The 21,738-nt window shown below is 51.8% G+C and overlaps 1 protein-coding gene across 1 annotated transcript in view; it reads right to left on the bottom strand.

The window, feature by feature from the left end:
• The window catches only part of LOC111148600 (dynein cytoplasmic 1 heavy chain 1), a 67,992-nt gene that overhangs the window by 16,274 nt on the left and 29,980 nt on the right, over positions 1-21,738 (bottom strand). Inside the window, exons 22-48 of the mRNA XM_022505303.1 lie at positions 21,492-21,658; positions 21,220-21,393; positions 19,687-19,852; positions 19,418-19,606; positions 19,132-19,326; positions 18,079-18,361; positions 17,754-17,854; positions 16,880-17,039; positions 15,613-15,856; positions 15,277-15,460; positions 14,579-14,791; positions 13,624-13,862; positions 13,283-13,439; positions 10,636-10,863; positions 9,903-10,133; positions 9,495-9,635; positions 9,014-9,247; positions 8,716-8,922; positions 8,518-8,639; positions 7,903-8,068; positions 6,751-6,914; positions 3,743-3,872; positions 1,815-1,948; positions 1,226-1,340; positions 965-1,126; positions 667-881; positions 382-586 (exon numbers count right to left, since the gene is read on the bottom strand). Of these exons, the coding sequence (XP_022361011.1) occupies positions 382-586; positions 667-881; positions 965-1,126; positions 1,226-1,340; positions 1,815-1,948; positions 3,743-3,872; positions 6,751-6,914; positions 7,903-8,068; positions 8,518-8,639; positions 8,716-8,922; positions 9,014-9,247; positions 9,495-9,635; positions 9,903-10,133; positions 10,636-10,863; positions 13,283-13,439; positions 13,624-13,862; positions 14,579-14,791; positions 15,277-15,460; positions 15,613-15,856; positions 16,880-17,039; positions 17,754-17,854; positions 18,079-18,361; positions 19,132-19,326; positions 19,418-19,606; positions 19,687-19,852; positions 21,220-21,393; positions 21,492-21,658 (4,926 nt within the window). The remainder of the gene's footprint in view (positions 1-381; positions 587-666; positions 882-964; positions 1,127-1,225; positions 1,341-1,814; positions 1,949-3,742; positions 3,873-6,750; positions 6,915-7,902; positions 8,069-8,517; positions 8,640-8,715; positions 8,923-9,013; positions 9,248-9,494; positions 9,636-9,902; positions 10,134-10,635; positions 10,864-13,282; positions 13,440-13,623; positions 13,863-14,578; positions 14,792-15,276; positions 15,461-15,612; positions 15,857-16,879; positions 17,040-17,753; positions 17,855-18,078; positions 18,362-19,131; positions 19,327-19,417; positions 19,607-19,686; positions 19,853-21,219; positions 21,394-21,491; positions 21,659-21,738) is intronic.

The raw sequence follows: 21,738 nt of genomic DNA, 5'->3' as shown, positions 1-21,738 counted from the left end.
GACACGGCCCTACCCACCTGCTCACACGTGGGCCTGTGGAGGCTGCGTACTGAGGCAGGGCCGAGTAGCTTAAAAACCTCCTAGTCCACAAAGCCCAAGACATTCACTATCTGGCCTTTTACAGGGAAAGCATGCTGACCCCTGGTTGGGAATGGACAGCTAGGACACACACACACACACACAGGCAGTGAGACAAGCAAAGCAGAGAAGAACGCTTCACAGAGGCCGCGGCCAGAGGGCAGCGAAGGTCAGTGACCCCCGGGGGTGCAGCCTGGTAATGAGGAGGAGGAAGTGTTCCTGAGAGAGGCACCAACAGGCCATGGTGTTGTGTCTACTACCGGGGAGCCTCCGCGCTCCTCTCTGTCCGGACATGGAGCTCACCTGGTGCAGAGTCTGGTGAACAAATACGCAACTGTTCACGATAGCTTCGCGGTGTGACGGCGGCTGCGGCAGTTTGTCATACACGACCGGCATGTAATCGGGCACGATGTAATTCGGCTTCTCCAGGTCCATTTTGCTTGTGAATTCCTTGCCCACTTGATACAGGGCTTCCGTGGACCAGTCCCCAAACCAGTTCAACACACACCTGAAAGAGACGGCCACGTCTCCCACAGCTCCCCAGACCGGGGCTGCCCGTGACCCAGAGCCAGGCAGACACCAGCGTACCTGTTGAAAAGCGCCGGGGAGGTGGCCGCGCGGTCCTTGAGCCCCTCTGAGGATGGGTTCATGGTGAAGACAACATGGAGGTTGCGGATGACCTGGCTGGTGAACCACTTGTATAGCTCCTCGTGCGAGTCCAGCATCAAGCCCTCCTTCTGGGCCCCCTCTTTGCACTGGGTCATCAGGGTGGCATACTCGTCCCCTTCGAACAGGCCGGGAACCTGGCAAACCAGAGAGCACGACTACCAACCAGTCCTGGTGTCCCGGAACGGCGCACAGGCAGCACCACGCAAGGGGCGCTCACCTCCCCGTTGGCCAGCAGCGTGTTCATGCGCTCCAGGAACCCGGAATCTAACACATTGGACTCATCCATGATGAATGCGATCTTTTCATTCTTACAGCCAGAACGTCTCAACACGGTCCGAAGATCCTCATCGAAGTCTTCCCCCGTGTACTTCCTATGCACCTGCGGACACAGTGGCCAGGTTAGGTCTGTTTTCGTTCGAGGAGCCTTGTGCGTGCATCAGGAATCCGTTGTTGGGGCTCACAAGTGTCGCAGACCTACCTTAATCTGGTACACGCTCAAACCATTCATCCAGGCCACGAAACGGGACAGGGTGGTTTTTCCCGCTCCGCTGACACCAATTAGAAGCAAGTGGCCTTGAGGCTGGCGGAATATTCTGAAACATTATCAGAAAAAGATAAAATTTGAGGCTTTTATGATCTGGTCCCCTTTCAACGCTTAGGTCCTAAACTTTCTCAGGAGTTAATGTACAACAGTTTTAATGTGTTTCAACTTAAATCTGTATGTTGAACAGTTGTTAAGCAATTGCTATCTGCCAGGACTGGGGGGTGCAAAGACCCACAGGACATGGTCCTGTCCTCAGATACTCAGATGGCAGGAGGCAGACAGACCCGATTCTAGCGGAGCTTTCAGTCACGGTTGGCACAGACCGCTAGCAGGAGCCGAGTTAAGTGCTGAGCAGCAGGCAAGTATGTGACAGAGAAGCTGGACTGAGAAGGGCAGGGGAAGGGGGACAAGAGGAGGGTAGAGGCGAAGTGGGGGAAGGTCAGTTGGGAGGCCTGGCAGGATCTCCCAACACTATGTTAACAGCAGCAAGGCCAGGGGTGACCTGTCACAACAGAAAGCCCACCGGTCGATCCTGAGCACGTGGTCTAACACTTCATTAAACAGGACCAGAGGGACATCAAGTTCTTCTTCATAGAAGACTTTCAGCCGAGCTTTGACGTAGTCTCTCAATTCTTCCTGGTCGACTGGGATGTAATCCTGTAGGAGAATAGGTAAGACCCAAATTACTAAGAAATCATCTTCATTATTAGCCAATTGTATTTCCATATACTTAGGGGCGCCTGGCTGGCTCGGTTGGTACAGCATGAGATTCTTGACCTTAGGGTTTTCGGTTCAAGCCCCACATTGTGTGTACACATTGTTTAAAAATAAAATCTTTGGGGCGCCTGGGTGGCTCAGTGGGCTAAAGTCTCTGCCTTTGGCTCAGGTCATGATCCCAGTGTCCCGGGATCCAGTCCCGCATCGGGCTCTCTGCTCTGCGGAGAGGCTGCTTCCTCCTCTCTCTGCCTGCCTCCCTGCCTGCTTGTGATCTCTCTCTCTCTCTCTCTGTCAAATAAATAAATAAATAAAATCTTAAAAAAAAAAAAATTAAAAAAAAAATAAAATCTTTAAAAAAATGCAAAAAAGGTATCATTTACAGCATAACAACAAAAGTGTAAGTTAACTAGGACTGGATCTAATGGAGAATTTTTGTAGAGAAAATGGACCTTCACTAAAAAAGACCTCACAGAAGGACCTAAATAAATGAAGACCGAGACCACGACCACGCAGGGAAAAGCACACTACGGTAAGAACGTCAGTTCCATCCAAACTGACAGAGAGTCAATGTGGTCCCGGCCTCAATCCCAAGGGTGGGCAGCACTGGTGGTTTGAGCACAAACTGACAAGCTAGTTCTAAATTTCATTTGGAAGAGGAATGGTCAAGAGGTCCCTAAAGATGAACCAAGTGTGAAGGCCTCTGCCACCGGACTTCACCGCCTTCCTGAGCGCAGGAAGCAACTGAGCAGCAGAGCAGGCCTGAGCCTCTGAAACAGACCCCTGCACACGGGGGGCCCGCGGGGGGCCGCGGCGGGAGAGATGCTGTCAAGTGAGGGATTATCCAGCCAACAGTGCTGGGTCCGTGTGGGGACAATGGACACTCCTCAGGAAGAAACAAAACAGACCTGGAGCTACACACGCACGCACGCATGCACATACGCACACAATTATAGATGAGTTATGGGTTAAATGACGGAGCTTTAACAACATTTGCTCTTTAAAAGACACCATAGAAATGGCGACGGATGAACCACTGGGAGAAGATGGTGCCTATAAATGAGCAGGGTTAGGATCTAGAGTCCAGAAATAAGCAGAAAATTCTAGCAACACCAAACAAACCTATCTTGCTATCTCTCGCTTCTGTGTGGCCCTCTTTAAGACCCAGCGCCAGGGTCCGCTCTACCGAGATCTCTCCCCAGACAGAGCCATTTCTACCATGTTGGACTGGGAGCTCCCGACAGGAAGCTCTGGCTCATCCCTGCGTCTGTCTGCCCTTCCTACTGAGTGAAATGCGTACTGAAACTACAACTTACTAGAACATCCTACTCCTCTGGAAAAAGGACAGCTCATAGCTATTCTGGGAACGTCAACTTTGTTTAGTACAAAGTATATGAAATATTTTCACCCAACTTATTCACAAGTAGCTCATTTTTATAGTGTGAGGAAAGAGAAAGCAAAGGGAAAGCCCCCTTTTGCTGCAAATACGTGGAAGCTGTGACCCCTGCTGGCTGGAGTGGCGCCACTCTCGTAGTGGTCGCCTCACGGGAAGAGGACACACACAGCAGGCCAGCTGGCCCCAGCCACACTCCTGGATTATCGGCCCCACGCTATCAGCAAATACATAGTGCACCGAGCCTACACCCAGTGCTCACGGGTTCTTCAGGAAAAAGGTATTTTTGGTTAGAAGATGACTCTAAGAAGACAGAAGTATTTCTGAAATGACAGATCTGTTACCTTTGACAACCAGTTGCTGTACAGGATGGGCCGGCTCATCGCCTTCTCTTTGTCTATGTTGGGGAAGTGCTTCAGAGCAACCATGTCAATGTTCTCATCTGTCCAGCGCCTCTCCTCGTCTTCCACGAGCCTGTTGGAAGCAGAGGGAATGCCTTTCAGTCCAAACAGAGGCCATGCTGAGAAAACACCAGGTTTGCTGAGGGCGACTGCAAAGAGCCAGAATTAGGCTTTACGGAAATCTTCATTTTCCACAAATGGAAAAACCTAAGAATCTGAATTCCAGACAGCTTAAACAATAAAAAATTTTGACATTAAATGTAAAACCCCTCAAAGCTATGGAATCACTACATCTAAAAAAATTCCTTTGGGGCACCAGGCCCGCTTAGCTGGCAGAGCGTGACACTCTTGATCTTGGGGTCATGAGTGCAAGCCCCATGTTGGGTGTAGAGATTATTTATTTATTCATTTAGATTTTATTTATTTATTTGACAGACAGAGATCACAAGTAGGCAGAGAGGCAGGCATAGAAAGAGGAGGAAGCAGGCTCCCTGCAGAGCAGAGAGCCCGATGTGGGGCTTGATCCCAGGACCCTGGGATCATGACCTGAGCTGAAGGCAGAGGCTTAACCCACTGAGCCACCCAGGCGCCCCAGGTGTAGAGATTATTTAAAAAACAAAAGCAAAAATAAAAGTCAGAAAACCTCCTTTAATAATGTCTAATCACACTGATTTTTTTTAAAACAGCAACAGGAGGGGCGCCTGGGTGGCTGGTTGGTTGAGCGTTTTTGCCTTTGGCTCAGGTCATGATCCCAGAGTCCTTGGGATCGAGCCCCACTTCAGGCTCCTTGCTCAGCAGGGAGTCTGTGTTTCCCTCGGCCTCTGCCCCCACTCATGCTCTGTTTCCCTCCCTCTCTCTCAAATAAGTAAAATCTTAAAAAAAATAAGATAAAATGACAATATGACTCTAACTTCTAAGCTTGCCTAATATAAAGTTCCCGATATCACGGGGGCAATAAGAGAACAGGAACAGGGGACTGACCTGCACACCGCTGGAGACACAGGGCTTAACCACAGAGCAAGCAGGTGAGAGCAGACCTGTCCTTGTGGAGGGGATGGGGGCAGACCCCTTCCGAGAAGCTGACTCTGTGATTCGCTTAGTGGGCCACCAGGGGCGGGTCTAGTGGAGGCAGGGCCTGTGGTTACTGCAGCCAATCGGAATTTACAAGCACCACTGCCAGTGCTACATTTTAATAAAAACAAAATTTTGTCTCTGGTATTTTGGGAAATTTGGTAAAATTGTATTATAGCTCAAATTTTTTCTATTTTTCATTAAAAAAGAGTGCTAGAGAGTTTTGTTTTTTAATTTAAAAAAAAAAAAAAAAAAAAAAAAGCTAGGGGCGCCTGGGTGGCTCAGTGGGTTAAAGCCTCTGCCTTCGGCTCAGGTCGTGATCCCAGGGTCCTGGAATCGAGCCCCGCATCCGGCTCTCTGCTCGGCGGGGGGCCTGCTTCCCCCTCTCTCTCTGCCTGCCTCTCTGCTTACTTGTGATCTCTGTCTGTCAAATAAAAATAAATAAAATCTTAAAAAAAAAAAAAAAAGCTAGCATGTTCCTTGCTCCCCCTTACTTCGCCCATCTGGGACGCTGGGCTCTTGGTCAGGGCAGCTGTGTGGAACTCAAGGACTCCAAGGAGCCTGATTTGAAAGCCGGAAATCTATAATAAAGCAACATTCTGGGACTCCTTGAAAGCACAGATGAGAGAAGCCGCCCGGAGTCCTGCCTCCTGGTCTAGCGGTGCAATTGCCAAATGGATAGGTACTTCTCAGTCTGGAGGGAGCCATCCACCTTGGGTTCTCCCAGGGAAGAACCACTAACTGCTACCAAGCATGTACACCTGGGATGGTGAGTGGTCAGAGGGACTGGCTGTCTCACACTCACCCCTGGAGTAAGGGGACCTGGACTGCCATTGGAGGCTTGCCCTCCTACACTGTTCTGAGTAACCCAGTTCACAGGCAGAACATTTCCCCAAATAATTTGGGCAGGAAACCGTGGTGCCACATTAAATAGAAAATCAATTAAGATCTACTGCTTAGAAATTTGGAGTCAAAGCAACACAAGTTTAACTTTTCCTCACCAGCCTAAACTGAGCCTGTAAGTCCATGTAGACTAACATTATATAAAATTAAAAATACAAGAAAAAGAAGAGAAAAAAAATGACAAGACAGGACTAGGAAAATTAAGAATTTATTGTCAAAGATCTTACTCAAGTATAAAGAATGTAAGAATTTGGTTCTGGCTAAAGAAAAATAATTGACAAGATTCCTCAAGAGGTAAAAATTCAACTTTTCACTCTGGCGTTTCCTGCGACTCAAACCACAAGTTTCCGTGATCCACTAAGTACTGGTGACGTCCCTAGAAAAACTCAGAAGCTGCAAGGCAACTCCTGAGGCAAGCAACTGACAGGAAGAGAAAACTGAAGTCCCAGGGACAGAGCTGCAAACCCTCTGATAAAAGGATGGAGGGTGAGGAGTTGGTGGTCATGGAAACCCTATGCCAGGTAGTCGTTAGAAGGCATTCAATTGTGGGTTTCTGGTTTTGTTTTTAAGTAATCTCTACATCCAATGTGGGACTTGAACTCATGACCCCAAGGTCAAGAGCCAGGTGCCCCTGGAAGGCATTCGAATTCTCGAGACCTCTAGCTTTGACCAGATTAGGCGGTGCCCACTTGACGGCTGCAGAGGTTAATGGAAGTGCCTCGCCCCATGCCATTCAGTAAGCAGCCCAGGGCAGTCCCCGCTCCCTGAGACCGATCAACGGCGGGGGGGGGGGGGGGGGGGGGGGGGTGGCGGCTGTGCTCAGCGCCCAGACACAAGGCCGACTTTGTCTGCTTCCTTCCACCATCAGCAGAGCCTGGCTCAAATCTGGCCAGCCCAGCCTTGCACAGACCCTACCTTGGAGGGTGGTTAAGAGAGGGAGCAGGGAAGCATGGAGCTAACCGCATCCTCGGCTTTACCTGTCTTGGAAGAGACGCAGGGCTTCGTGTGCCCAAATCCGGATGAGGCCTTCCACGGGCAGAGTCTCCAGAGGTCTCAGGGCCTCGAAGATCCCTCGCACCCACCTCGTCATCTCACGGGGGGAGTAGATATAGTGGGGCTGTGTGTCCTGAGTGAATCTCTCCTGCAGTTTAGAAAAGTGGAGGTACGTGTAAATATCTTAAGACGTGAAAAATGAATAAAAGAGCAAATGCTGTATAACATTTTTATATTGAAAATGAACCACTTAAGCCCTGGAATACTGAAGGATGAATTAGTAATGTTGGAACAACTGGACAACTAGCCAGAACAAAATTCGATGCGAGCTACTCACTCTGATACTGAAATTATCTTTGAAAGAAACTACAAAAAATTCTTCCAAAAACACCTTAAAAAAGGTAATTCCTTGGGGCACCTGGGTGGCTCAGTGGGTTAAGCCTCTGCCTTTGGCTCGGGTCCTGATCTCAGGGTCCTGGGATGGAGCCCGGCATCAGGCTCTCTGCTCAGCAGGGAGCCTGCTTCCCGCCCCCTCTGCCTGCCTCTCTGCCTACTTGTGATCTCTCTCTGTCAAATAAATAAAATCTAAAAAAAAAAAAATAAAAATGTAATCCCTAAGTTCAGGGAAAGCATGATTTGAAAAGCAGAAATAAAGACAAAAAATGACATTAAAATTTCTGCAGAGAAAGTTGCAGTTCTAAAAAATTAAAAGCAAACTAAACACCAGGAAACATTTGCAACACGGAACAGGAGGTGTTCATAAAGCACTAGGAGTGCAACACTGTCCCCATGGGCAGACGGGCAGCACTCGAAGTGCTCTTGGAAGTCTTCCCCGAAACAGGCAAGTCACAAGAACCGTCTCTTTTTCACTAAAGCCCACTTTTTTTTTTTTTTAAGATTTTATTTATTTATTTGACACAAAGAGACACACAGTGAGAGAGGGAACACAAGCAGGGGAGTGGGAGAGAGGGAAGCAGGATTCCTACCATGCAGAGAGCCTGATGTGGGGGCTTGATCCCAGGACCCTAAGATCATGACCTGAGGCAAAGGCAGATGTCACCCAGGCACCCCTCACTAAAGCCCAAACTTATAACAGCGTTCTTTAGTTCCCAGAGGAGCAGAGAAGCCCCGAGTACCTGAGACATGGTATAGAACTCCACCATGGCGGCCGTGAGTGGCTCGGCGTATGTGCGCAGGGACGGGATGAGCCTGAGCATGGCCCGGTTGAAGGTGCCGTAGATCTGTGTCAGGGAGGCGGGTCCCGGGTAATCCACATACACAACAGGCACGTGCCGCAAGAATCTGTGAGGACAGCCGGCTCAGCCACTCCAGTGACGAGCAGTGCGCCTGAATCGCCCAGCCCCAAGTGCCTTCCTAATCGACCCACACAGGCTTCATGTCACAGTTCACACAGCGACGCACACAAACCTCTCATGCCCGGGCCGGACACATAGATGCAAAAAACTTGCAAGAGCCAAGCAAAGATGGGAAAGGGATTCCGGCTTCGGCCCCACTTTGGCCCCACAGGTCTGCGGCAGTTACCCCATTACCCCCCCAGAGAGTCGGAGCTTTTGTTTTCAAGTCTGTTTTCCTGGGATCGCAGCACAGCGAAAGGAGCCCAGGGGCCACCCTATGATAAGCAGTATTTTGTTTCCTTTTTATAATTGAAACCAGATTTTCATTGTGCTACATCTAAAGCAATCGTGGAATAGGATGTTGTGAGGTAAGGGAGGTCTACAGAGCGGTGTTACCTGTGAGACAGGGGCTTTCTTCCAGGATCGGTGGGTGGATTACAAGCCCCGACAAACTGGATTCTCTCCAGCTTCACCCACGTTTGGTCTGAGGTTCGGTAAAAGCCTCCGTGCTCCACCATCTGAGGGCAAGCGGGAGTGTTAGCTCGGCAGGAGCAAACGCGAGCAAGGGCAGCGGGGACTCGGGGATGTACACACCTGTCTGATGAAGGATATGACCCTCTGGGTCCCGTATTTATCCATGTCCGGCAAGTTGATCTCATCACAGAATAGGACCAGCCACTTCCCAAGTTGAACAGGAGCCAGGACGACCCCGTTCGGTGTGCGTCTGTACTCACAGTAGTGGTCGAACGTCTTCAGCAGCAGCTCTGGGGTGGTCGCACTCGAGAAGTTAAGACCCACAACCTTCGGATGGGAAGAACCAAACGAAGGCCCGTAAGCCCCATCCCGCATTTGAGGACCAGAAGGCTTGCTGCCCACGTCCCAGCCTCTTTACCTCCATGTCAGGCAAGGCCCGGAGGGCGCTAAAGAGCGTCATGGTTTTGCCAGAGCCCGGGGGGCCACACAGGACCAGTGGCTTGTGCTCAGCCAGCCAGGTGTACAAGAGGGCTTCGTGGCGGACAGTGTCCAGAGTCGGCACGACGACGTCAGGGGCCGCCACCTTGTGCGTCTCCACTTCAATCTGAGGCACCTTGGCCTGCCAGGGTGACCACTCTCCGCTGATGGACACCTACACCCAGAGAAGGGGCGCGGGTCACTCTGGGAGCCACACACTACCTCACTTACAGACTCGCTTGTTTTCACACAGAACAACCTGCATATCCATCTGCTTTCCTTTTGTACCGCATAAAACAAAGATCGGAACCTTTTTATGAAATGGAAAGAGTAAGCCAAGCCCACGGTGAGGTGGCTCTGGGAGGAATTAAGCCAACGTGGCAAGATCAAGGGGAAGAAGGCCACGCCCTCTGAGCCCCTACCTCGTAATCGATGATTGGTATGTTGGGCGCGGCGGGCAGCGGCACTGTCGTGATTCTCCGGATGTATTCACCCAGCTCTGCTCTCATTTTCAGCCGACTGTCTCCAGACAAGGACCAGAGTATGGCATAAACCAGATACCGCTATTGAAAGAAAAAACAAAACCCATTTTTAAATACAGTTACAACAATAAAGACACTTTCAGCAACAATAACCTTGAAGAAAGAGGTTCCCAGCATTCTTGGCTCATGGACACAGAGGCACCTTTCTTGGCCCCCATGAAAGCCTGACCCTGTGCCCAGGAGAGAGAACACCTCCCAGCGGGCACCTAGTTTCGGGAGGCGCACAGAGCTCGTGCATGCCCGGCCCCGGTGGAGCCCTGCTCCCCCTCCACGCACGTGCCCCCCGACCTGAATGTAGCGCTCCAGCTGCTCGATCTGCATGGGGAAGTCGGGGTGGTTGGCGTTGTACTGGGCCACGTTCCGGCAGGCCTGGTGCAGCATGGAGAAGAGCGAGCCCAGGCAGCGGAGGCGTGTCAGGTCCATGATGTGCTCCAGCTTGAAGGCGTGCTCCAGGGCCTTGGTGACCAGGCCATTGGAGGTGAAATACGGCTGCATGATTGTGGCTGCGTCCCTTTGGATCTGCAAGAGGCAGTAAACGATACGGAACTAGTATTTCAGAAAGCCCAGAGGCTTTCATATATATTCTCACTTAAGCCCAGGAGAGGGTCATGTGACCTACAATTTTTTTTTGGATAACCTTCAATGACCAACCCTTACTCGTTTTCCTTTATGTTGGTAGTCCTCGACCACATTTCCTAGAAACACGGGCTTTCACCATTGAAATGGGAAAACGCAGTGTTTCATCAATTTGCAAAGAAAAGTCAGATAACCAAAAGAATTCTTTAAATTTTCCCAAACACGTCTTCACTTCGGCAGAGGAGACTCCTTCCTTGGGAGCTGGTATAAGACGGCACTGACTATGCGAACCTCCCGCGAGAGCCCTTGTTCAACAGACGAGCAGAGACCACCCGCGAAGAGTACCACGGTTCCCTGGCTCCCCGGCCCTTGGGAGGTGGAACGTCCCTGCTCTCTCCGAGGCAGATCTGTGGCTGCACCGGGCAGAGCGCTGACGGCCTCGCACCTGCAGCATTGGGGAGGCGGCCTCCTCCCCCTCGTCCTCTTTGCCCTTGCGCCGGCGCTGGGCCTCGTCCTCCCCTTCATCCAGGGGGATGCTGCGCAGCCGGGCCAGGAAGTTGTTGAAGATCATATCCGTGCTGAGCACGTCCTCACTGAACCAGACCATGCCGCAGCGCGACACCGTGGCCAGCGTGGCGTACTTCAGGTCCTGCACTTCAAACATTATTCGCACCTGGAGAGAAAACAGCATATTAACAATGTGGGTCCGGTAGAAACTCAAGACGTTAAAATTCTTTTACCTACGCACACAGTGAAAGAACAATTATAATATTTTTGTACTTAGTTCACTTTGTTTGCAAGTGAAAACGTCTATGACTGCCACCACTATACCATCCACGAGCTGCTCTCCGCAAGAGTCTGGGAAGGGCGGGTGCCTGGGGGGTTCGGTCAGCCGAGTGTTCGACTCTTGGCCTCGGCTCAGGTCATGATCTCGGGGTTGTGGGATCCAGCGCCCTGCTGGACTCCACACTCAGCAGGGTCTGCTTGAGGATTCCATCCCCCCAGTCCCTGCCCCTCTTCTCTGCTTGCACACACGAGCACTTGTGCACTCTCTAAAATAAATACATAAATCTTTTTCCTCCCTAAGATTTATTTGGCAGATACAACTAGAGAGGGTACACCAGCACGGGGAGTGGGACAGGGAGGAGCAGACTCCCTGCTGAGCAGGGAGCCCGATGCAGGTACTTGAACCTAGGACCCTGAGATCATGACCTGAGCCGAAGGCAGACGCGTAACGACTGATGTATTTAGGGGTGCCTGGGTGGCTCAATCTTAAAGAAAAAAATAGAAGAATCTGGGTCAGAAGCGTGTGTGCTGGGAGAAGAGCAGGTGAGCCCTGGAGATGCACTCTTGGAGGAGAGAACAGCCCCCTTGGAGGGGGCACTGGCGGCAGAGGAGCACTAGCCTTACCCCAGGCCGGTATGGCTGCCACATTCCCCGCCTGAACCCAGCAACCTTCACCCTGATCCCTGAGGCAGGCAAGTCAGTCAGTGTCTCTGTTCCGCAGATGGGGAAGTGTACCCCCCCCCAGGTCTAGTGCTGAAAATGGGGCTGAGATTCAAACCAGATGGTCTGATTCCCGAGCCTTAACCTCGGGGCTAGCCCGCCCCACAGGAGAGCAATCTCCTCCCAGCAATGGTCAGGATCTACTGGACAACAAGCCACAACAGAAAGACCTGACAAGTCAATCAAGACAAAAGTCCAAGGGCGCCCGGGTGGCTCAGTGGTTGAGGCCTCTGCCTTCGGCTCAGGTCATGATCTCAGGGTCCCACATCGGGCTCTCTGCTCAGCAGGGAGCCTGCCTCCTCCTCCTGTCTCTCTCTGCCTGCCTCTCTGCCTACTTGTGATCTGTCAAATAAAAAAAACACAAAAACCAAACAAACAGACAAACAAACAAACAGACGAAAGTCCAAGCGCACTTTCCTGAGCGGCACCAGGCACCCCCGGCTCGGTTTCTGACATGATGACAACCACCAATGCTGGTCCAAAGGTTCACATGCACCAGCTGCTCTTCCAAAACGGTTCCTCCTTGTTCTCACGCCCATCTCTGGCCCCTCGGCCAGTCCCACCAGCAGGAACTTTAAATTACAGCAGAACTCAGCAGCTCCCGCACTGCCAACGCCTCCGGCCCACACCCATGGCCGTGCCTGGACGGTTGCCCAGCTCCTGGGCAGTCCCCTGGCCCCCACCCCACTCCCTGCAACTGCACTGCAGCCGGCAGCCGGAGGGATCCGACCCAGACTCTCCCGAGGCTCCTGACGCCCCCAGCAGGCACGTGACAGTCCTCACGGCGACCCCCCTGAACTTGATCCGGCGGCCCCCTTCCCCTGGTCTCACCCACCTCTCTCACCTTGGTCCTCGCATCTCTGACCGAGCCCCCTGCTCTCGGCCCCTTCAGCTGGAACCGGCACACCCGGAGGCCCACAGACTGGCTCTTCCACCTGCCTCGATCTCTACAGACACTTCCTGGGGATGCTTCCAGGTTGCCCTTCCCGACAGGGCACCCTCCAGATCTCGCCAACACCCACCACTCTCTTCCAGCTTGTTATCCCCTTACCACCTAACACTGTTTCCCTTGGTTTTCTATCATCACGTCAGACTGTGTGTCCCAGGACAGCAGGGGTTTGGTCTGGTTTTCTCCTGCTGGACCTTCAGTAGGATGCGAGTCCTTGCCAGGCCCACGAACGTTTCCTTACCTATCCGGTGGTGTGTCCAGGGCCTGGACCAAAAGCTCATTTCCGAGGGACAGCTTTGACAGCTTCCATATCTAAATTACTCCACTTTACCACTTCCCAGATGTAAGGTAACTTTACAGAAATCCTAACGACAAGCCCCTAATGTTCGGTTAGGAGTGTTAATCGGGAATTACGGAGTATGCTTAACATTTAGCTGACAGCAGAAAGGTATTGGTCCAATGGAACTATTTCTTGCCAGCCAAAGGACTGGAAAAATCTAGCACCAGGAGACTCCGTCAACCCTGAAAACTACTCACCTGGCTGACCGCTGCTACAGACCCTGGAGCCTCACCTCCAAAGCGGCACTCTGCTAGCACACAGGCCGCCTGGTCTGACGCCCCAAAGAAGGCCACTTACGTTGGGCGGAAGGCTGAGGCGCTCGCCATTTGGCAGAGTCAGGAGCTTGTTGTCATCCAGCACCGAGTTCAAGTTCTCCACCCACTCGGGGTCCACGTCGCCGTCGAAGACGATCCACTGGCGCTTCTGCAGCTCACCCCTCACGTTGTCTATGATCCTGGTTTGGAAAGGTTTTGAAACAGCTGTTGACCAACTTGAGATTCGGAGATCAGAGATGCTCACCTACATGGTTTCTGCAGTGACGACTTAACTCATTCAGTTTTGGTTAGAAAAGTAATACCTGCCGCTAATGTAAGGACAGAGCACCCAGGTCCCACTTGCGGGGATCGTGGCAAACTCACTTTCTCAGGACATGTGTAAACAGCCCATCCGTCCACTCCCTGGTGTTGGGGTCCAGGGTTCCGTAAAGGTGGTCTTTGCTGATGGCCTTGGGGTCAATGATGTGGGCCACGCCCTCCACACCCTCGAGCCTCTCCAGAGCCTTGAGGAGCACGCGCCAAGCCATGCTCTTCCCACTTCCTGAAGGCCCCACCATCATCAGGCCATGGTTGATCTGTGTGATCTGATAGAGCTGGAGGACCTGCCGGGCCAAACAGACCACATCATAACCACTCCAGAGAAGAACAAGAAGGTTCTCCAGCCCCTCCTCGTGGCAGCAGACACGAGACATGTGCTCTGAATCCCTAAATGCAAGCACTATACCGGAACTTTTAAAGTTAACGGTTCATGAGCCACATCTGCAAAAAATATTTCAATAGGGCTTTTCACTAAACTAGGGGCGCTCTTCGGCTGGGAGCCAGAGGAACAGGGGACGCCGACCCAGCTGCCTCAAAAGATCCCCTTTAGAGAGGGTGGAGGCTCCCTGGCTGAGCCACCTGCGCGACCCCGTCCGGCGCTGGTCCGGTCAGCATGCAGCCGTGTAACCGTATGCTGCTCAGTCTCCCAGAGCAAGGAGAGAAAAGAAGCCCACACAGACCATCCACCCACACGGGTTAGCAGGTTTATGCTGTTAACCCTACGATGTTGGCGAGTCTAGTGGTAAAACTTACACTGGAGTAAATACTTTCCATAAGTATTTCCGTAAGTGTCAGTGTTTCTAGAGAATGAACTCCACCACATACGTGAAATTTTCACGGAAACCATTAGGTTTATGTTTATGAAAAAAGCCTTGGGTCCCATCTTGATAAAGCAGCAGCCCCCTGGCCCTCACGGTCCATTCTCTCGAACGTGGCTCTTTCCTGGGGCCCGGGGCTGCCGTGACTGCGCAGTGCAGCCAGCGGGGTCAACCCCCTTTACCTTCTCAACCCACATCCCGCCGACTTCTTCTCCGTCTCCGTACGTCAGGTACATCTCCTGGCACACCTTCTTCAGCTCCTCTCGCAGCGCAGTCATCTCGCCCCGGTGGTACTGTACCCCGGGGAACACGTCCGACAGGAGGCTGAAGAGCAGCGGGATATCTTCTGCCACCAGCTTGGGCACCATAGTCTCACAGACGCTCTGGATCAGAATCTAATGGCGAGAAGACAAACGAGCTCTGAGCAGGGGTGTTGGGGCCTGGGGGGGAGCCCGGCTTGAACGGCCACTGCCATGTCCCCAGAAGGTACGTCAGAAAGATGTGGCTGCTAGCAACTCAGTTCACTGTGCAAATACAGGTTCTTCTACCCATCCTTCCCAGGCCGGGGGATCACCATGGGGCCTCTCAAGCCATGGCTTAGATGTTGAAAAGGCAAATTTAAATATTAGTGTCTGGGGTGCCTAGGTGGCTCAGTCAGTTAAAGCCTCTGACTCTTGGTTTTCGCTCAGGTCATGATCTTGGGACCCTGGGATGGAGCCCCAAGTCAGGCTCGGCACTCAGTGGCAAGTCTGCTTCTATGCCCACCCCTTCCCCCCACCCCTCCCCCTGCTCACACACACTCTCTCTCAAATAAATAAATCTTTTTTAAAAAAAAATTAGTGTTTAAGGTGTGAGTGATTAGAAGAACATACGTACGAACCTCTTGTTCAGGTAGATTTTCTGCAATTTCTCCTTCATCAACTGCTTCCCCGCGTTCTTCTTTCTCCCTCTTTATCTTCTGGATTCTCTCTCTCTTCACGTTTCCTGCACTTACCAGCACACTCTTCAAAGCTCGAAGACCAAAGTCATAATGGCTTTGGGAAGAGAGCTGCTCATCACACAGTCTGAAAGAGAAAACGTACAGCACACTCTAAGCAGCCACAGAGTCAAGAAACCAGACATGGACACTTGGAAAGCTGTGCCAGGGTCAGAGATGAACCGCAGCGGCACATCTCACACACGCTAGCACATGGTCGGGGTAACTCTGGGCACTCACTTGAAGAATGGGACGATTTTGTTGGCGAGGACCTCCGCGGTGCGGAAGCCCTGTGAGTACAGCATGACCTGGGCGATGAGCTGCCGGTCGGGCTTGGTCATGGCCAAGCTCCGGAACAGCTTCTTGAGGTTGTCGGGAAGGTTGGACCTGCCTGCATAGCCGGGGTTCATGGTGATGAAGATGGCCATGTCTGGGCTCACCTTCACTTGCTTGTTGAGCAGCTCACAAGTAATGGGGGCGGAGGCTGAAAATCAGAGAATGGCGTTAAGATCTGAAATGTTCAAAACCAGGCTAAAATCTCCCTGAAAGCACTCATCTCCCCATCAGCCTCTAAAGCTCAAAGCCCAGGCCTGCGGGGGAGCCGCTCTCTGGCGCTCCTCCAGGCACGTCACCCTACCTGGGCAGACATAGCTGTGCACACACCACCTACGTGAGAGCCGCCTGCACGTGGAACAAAGTCACCAAGGGCAGAAAACGCACACTCCGCTTCCGCATTGACGGGTGTCACAAGGTCAACGGAAGGACAGAAGCGCAACCCAACAGCAGTTGCAGAAATAAAAATCAATCCACGTGACACAACTGACTGGCTCAGATGCCAAGGACTGCCTTTTCCTGGGATCAACTGCCACCACCCACACCTGAACCCACACTTGAACCCCGAGCACTGCTCTAATACCCCTTTGTTTCACTGAGAGCTCCGCCAGTCCTCTGGTAAGACAGGTTCCTACTATTGCAGAACGCAAGTCGCCTGCATGGCGGCCGCCGCTGCCATTACCCCTCCAGCACCCACCCTGCCCCCACCGGTGTGCCTGGCTTTGTAGGAACGAGGCAGAGGACCAGAGCCTCTCAGCACAGGTCCTCCTACAGTGACAGAGGGCATGTCCCTAAGGCCCCCTGGAAGAACACTCTGCCAGCAGGCGGACAGGAAGGCTGGCTCCAGGGGCACGCAGGGAGGGGGAGGGGAGCTGGGAGGGCCCACACTGGCCCAACACGTGCTGCAGGCAGGTACTGTGGGAGGGAGCACGGGGATTCTTGTCCACCTGGGCAGGGCAGACAGGGTGTGGGCTGCTCTGGTCTGAGCAGTGTAGACTGCCCGTGCAGCAGACTGCCCATGCAGCATCATCTCAGGTCTTGCCACCCCGCCTGCAGCACTGAGTCCTGGAGGCGAAGTTCAATGCCACGTTAAGGTGGCGAAACGGAACCCAGCCCACATGGGCTTTCCCTCCACAGTCGCTAAGTAACTTGTAAAGAAAAAGGGAAGTCTCACTCTTGTCACAGTTGGGGTTGGAGTGCTCCCGCAGTGCCTCCTGAATACACTGCACCTGCTGCGACACGGCCGACAGCATCCGCTCCTCCAGGCGGTTGAACTCGTCAAAGCAGCCCCACGCGCCCACCTGGCACAGCCCCACGAAGATCCGTCCCATCGCCTGAAACCAGAGCGGAGAGAGGGTCTCGGTGCTGGATCGGTGGTCCCGGTGCTGGACTGGGCCCTCCATCTGCCGCCCTCCCAGCTGGCTGTGGAGGGGACGTAAGGCCGACAAGGGACGTGCGTGGTGCAGGGGCCGCACGGGGCAGGCCCGTTGCTGGCTGCAGTGACTGTCAGCGCGCGCTTCAGTGCGCCGCACCCTCCTCCGCCGGTGCCAGTGAAATCCTAATGAGAAAGCTCTTCTCTGTATTCTATCGCCTTTAGTTGGTTAAGAAAACTTATTCTCGGGGCACCTGGGTGGCTCAGTCATGAAGCATCTGCCTTCAGCTCAGGATGCATGATCCCGGCTCCTGGGATCGAGCCCCGCATCAGGCTCCCTGCTCAGCAGGAAGCCTGTTCCTCCCTCTCTCACTCCCCCTGCTTGTGTTCCCCTTCTCGCTGTGCCTCTGTCAAAAAAATAAAATCTTAAAAGAAAAAAGAAAATTTATTCCCAGACACAGGCACTAACGATTTCTTCCAAGAACATGCAGCTCAAGTCAGTGCCCGAGCACCTACACTGGAGCCCCACTCAGAGTCACGGCACCCCCAGTCCCCAGCAGTGCGGATGAGCCATGCCGAGCTGTGAGGCCAGCAGCCTGGAGAGGAGCCCAGGGTGGCACTCCCCAGCTGGCCTCTCAAGCCACTAGACTTTAGGTGGATTCAGAAAGCTTCTCACCTGGAAATCAAAGGTTTCATCGCAGTTGAAGACTAAAACAAAGCGTCCAAGCTGATGGCCAAGAGCTTTGACCGACTCGGTCTTCCCAGTCCCGGCCGGCCCTGTCATTTAAAGAGCAGGATGGAGCACATGAGTCCGTGGGGAGGGATCTTGGCTTTACACAATTCATTTACAAAACCAAAGATTTAATAACTACAAACAAATCTAAAATTCTAGAATGTTCCACCTACAAAATTAAGAAATAGGTTTAAAGTCACTGGTTTACTCTTTACAAAGTATGCTTACTCTTCACACTCCGTCCGTCCAGGTCTGTGGAGTAACTTACCGAACGGGGACCCTCCCAGCCTGGCCTCTAAGGCTTGAGTCATGGTCAAATAGCAGCGGTCGGTGAGTGGGGTCTGCACCAGCTTGTCCTGGACGCCGAGGTACTCAAAGCCATAGTTAAATTTGGCATTTGCCATTTGGATCGACAGCTGCTGGAGCACATCAGTTTGCTTAGGGTCAAAGTAAAAGCGCATCTGGCTAAGCCATTCGAATGATTTGGCGTTGTCAATCTTGCTTTTGATCAAGGACCGCGTCACATCCCTCTGGTGAACCAGCTCTGTAATCTGAGCAGAGAGTCAGTCTGAAAATTCATCAGGGACTGGAGAAGTACAGTGCCTTTCCTGGGGCTGCGATCCTTGAACACCTTCAACTTGAGATGTAAGATCCAGTTACAGTGGCTTTAGTAAATATTCCAAAATGTGAATTCATTCTTAAAACCAACAGAGTTGGGTGCCTGGGTGGCTCAGTGGGTTAAGCCTCTGCCTTCGGCTCAGGTCATGATCTCAGGGTCCTGGGATCGAGCCCCGCATGGGGCTCTCTGCTCAGCAGGGAGCCTGCTCCCCACCCCCGGCCCTTTGCCTGCCTCTCTGCCTATTTGTGATATCTGTCAAATAAATAAATAAAATCTTAAAAAAAAAAAAAACACAAAACCCAACAGAGCTGTTATTTACACACTGGAAATGGGCAGAATTGAGCTGCAGCAAAACCAAACAACCAACAAAACTACTTTAAGTGCAAACTCTGCAATGGGCAGGACATGCGTCTCCGACCTCATAGTCTAGCTGCAGCACGGGCGCCGGCCCCTGGGCGCTGCTCTGGGAAGGGATGCGGAGCAAGAGCAGAAAGCCCTGATCCAAGCTTATCACCTCCTGTTTACCAGGATGTGTACACAAAACTCCCCACTCTGGCTCGGTCACCTGCCGACAGGACCAGACAGTAAATACCCACACCAGACTCATAAACTCGCCACCTCCTTTTCTCCCTAACACCCATCAGAGGACTTTGCAGGCACAAGCACCTGACCGGTGAGGAACGAGTCAGACACGGGACTCACCAAGTGCTCCAGCTTCCGTCTCCGGAGTGGCGGCTGTTCCATGAGGACGGAGTCGGCCAACACGTTGAGAGTGACCTCCACGTTGCTCAGCACGGAGTGCAGGGGCGCCGCGTCCCCACTGCCCCCGATGCTGCTCAGCGCGGTCTCCACATTTTCAGACCAGGCGATCTGGGCTGACAGAACCACGAGCTGGGCCTGAGCGACACAAGACACAAGAACCAAAGGATCATTTCGGACACCAGCCCATGCACCCGCCTTTACGCTGACCCACTTCTGCTGCATTTACCTGGTACTTATCAATCCAAGTGATGTATGTATTCGGGTCAATCGAAGTTGCTTTACCAAAAATCTCAACTTCTGTAACAGACTCAGCAAGAAGTTTAGCCAGCGTGACTCTCATCTCCTTTTCCACCAGCGTGAGCCACTCGTTGATTTTGGGATGCTCGGTAATCGACACGGGAGTTTTAAACATGACCTGGAATAAACGCAGTTCAAGAATGAAGACTGCAGAGACAGGAGAGAGGCACTCTTAGCTACAATCACACATTCAACTACCTCCTCTCCTTCACGGGATGAAATGCCCAAGACGACAGAGTTATCCTCATTCAGGATGATGCTCGAAACTCCAGCAAACATTTTCTTGAAATGTTTCTGTAACTTAGCTACATTCTTACTGTTTCCAATAATTTCAAGCAAATCTTCATCACCCACGAAATAGAACCTAAAATTAAAATAGCATTCAAGTTGCTAAAATATTATACATAGGTAAGTAGTCGATCAATATGTAACTTCAAGGGATGCCTGGGTGGTTCAGTGGGTTAAGTCTCTGCCTTCGGCTCAAGTCATGATCTCAGGGTCCTGGGATCGAGCCCTGCGTTGGGTTCTCTGCTCAGCGTGGAGCCTACTTCCTCCTCTCTCTCTCTCTCTCTCTCTGCCTGCCTCTCTGCCTACTTATGATCTCTGTCAAATATATAAAATCTTAAAAAAATGTTTTTCAAAGATTTTATTTATTTATTCTAAGATTTTATTTATTTGACAGAGAGAGATCACAAGCAGGCAGAGAGGCAGGCAGAGAGAGAGAGAGGGGGGAAGCAGGCTCCCTGCTAAGCAGAGAGCCCAATGTGGGGCTCGATCTCAGGACCCTGGAATCATGACCTGAGCTGAAGGCAGAGGCTTAACCCACTGAGCCACCCAGGTGCCCCCACATTAAACTTTTTCCAGCCCTCAGCAGAAGATACTTTTTTAAAAGATTTTATTTATTTATTTGACAGAGAGAGAGAAAGAGAGATCACAAGTAGGCAGAGAGGCAGGCAGAGAGGCAGGCAGAGAGGGAGAGAGGGGTAGCAGGCTCCCTGCTGAGCAGAGAGCCTGATGTGGGCCTTGATCCCAGGACACTGAGATCACGACCTGGGCTGAAGACAGAGGCTTAGCCTACTGAGCCACCCAAGGGCCCCCATATTTTTTTTTTTTTAAGATTTTATTATTTATTTATTTATCTGACAGAAAGAGAAAGATCACAAGTAGGCAGAGAGGCAGGCAGAGAGAGAGGGGGAAGCAGGCTCTCTACTGAGCAGAGAGCCCGAGGACTCTGAGATCACAACCTGAGCTGAAGGCAGAGGCTGAACCCACTGAGCCACCCAGGCAACACATATTTATCTTAGAAATTACTGAAAAGGAATTCCACGGATTTCATGTCATTTGCCTTACATCATGGACTTTTTATTTACTTATTTTACCTTTTACATAGTCTTATTTCTTAAAAGCCTATTCAATTTATAGTAATCAAACTATGCAGAAAGGAAGAAATACCACTTGGAAAATAACCAGAGCTGAATTTTTAAGAGTTATGAGGTGCCTGGAAGGGTGGATAATAGTTTCAGTGAAGCTTCATAAACAAATGCAAGGGAAAAATGAGGGATTATCCACTATAATTAGGAATACGTGCACAAAAAGAGAGAAGTATTCATTGAACGGATTATTGGAAACACAACTCCTGGTGTGAAAACAGTCAACACACAGCCCCAAAGGGAGAGCAGATGGCTCTCGAAACTGAACTTCGCTTCTGCCAAGTCAGAGCAGGCATCTTACCTGGGGAAAGACGATCGCTCCCTTTCCAGGTACTCTCCCAATGCCTTCTGGATCTTTCCCAGCAGGTCTGCCAGCCTCTCCAGAGACCTCTGGACCCCCTGGATGTTCAGAACGTCCATAACAAGGGGGGACTTGGATACCTTTTTCATCAGAGCCAAAAACTCCGTGCTGATACTACAAATCCAATTGAAGCCATGGTTAGTTTTTACGTGAGAGCGGTCAGCAGGCGCGTCTACGACCCGGCTCTCTTGCTCCCTGGCCACAGGTCATACCTCTGGAACCGCTGTGTTTCCACCGGAAGCAGGTGCTTGATATCCGCACTGCCCGTGAAGATGCCTTCCAGATAGACCCACCGTCTCTGCACGTCGATCCACACGTCAAAGAGAGCCATGATCCGGTTCAGCTTGTCTTCCCAGCTCAGGGCATCTTCCTCAAAAACCTAGTGGACAGACGGAAAGCAGATCCCAGCTGCTAAACCTTTCACTCATAGATATGCCAAAGCTTACTAAAAAAAATGCA

This window comes from Enhydra lutris, unplaced genomic scaffold, assembly GCF_002288905.1.
Source record: "Enhydra lutris kenyoni isolate GAN:26980312 unplaced genomic scaffold, ASM228890v2 scaffoldscaffold20, whole genome shotgun sequence".
Taxonomy (NCBI): domain Eukaryota; kingdom Metazoa; phylum Chordata; class Mammalia; order Carnivora; family Mustelidae; genus Enhydra; species Enhydra lutris.
The sequence above is the reverse complement of the archived record's forward strand: the minus strand, read 5'-3'. Positions and strand labels throughout refer to the sequence as shown.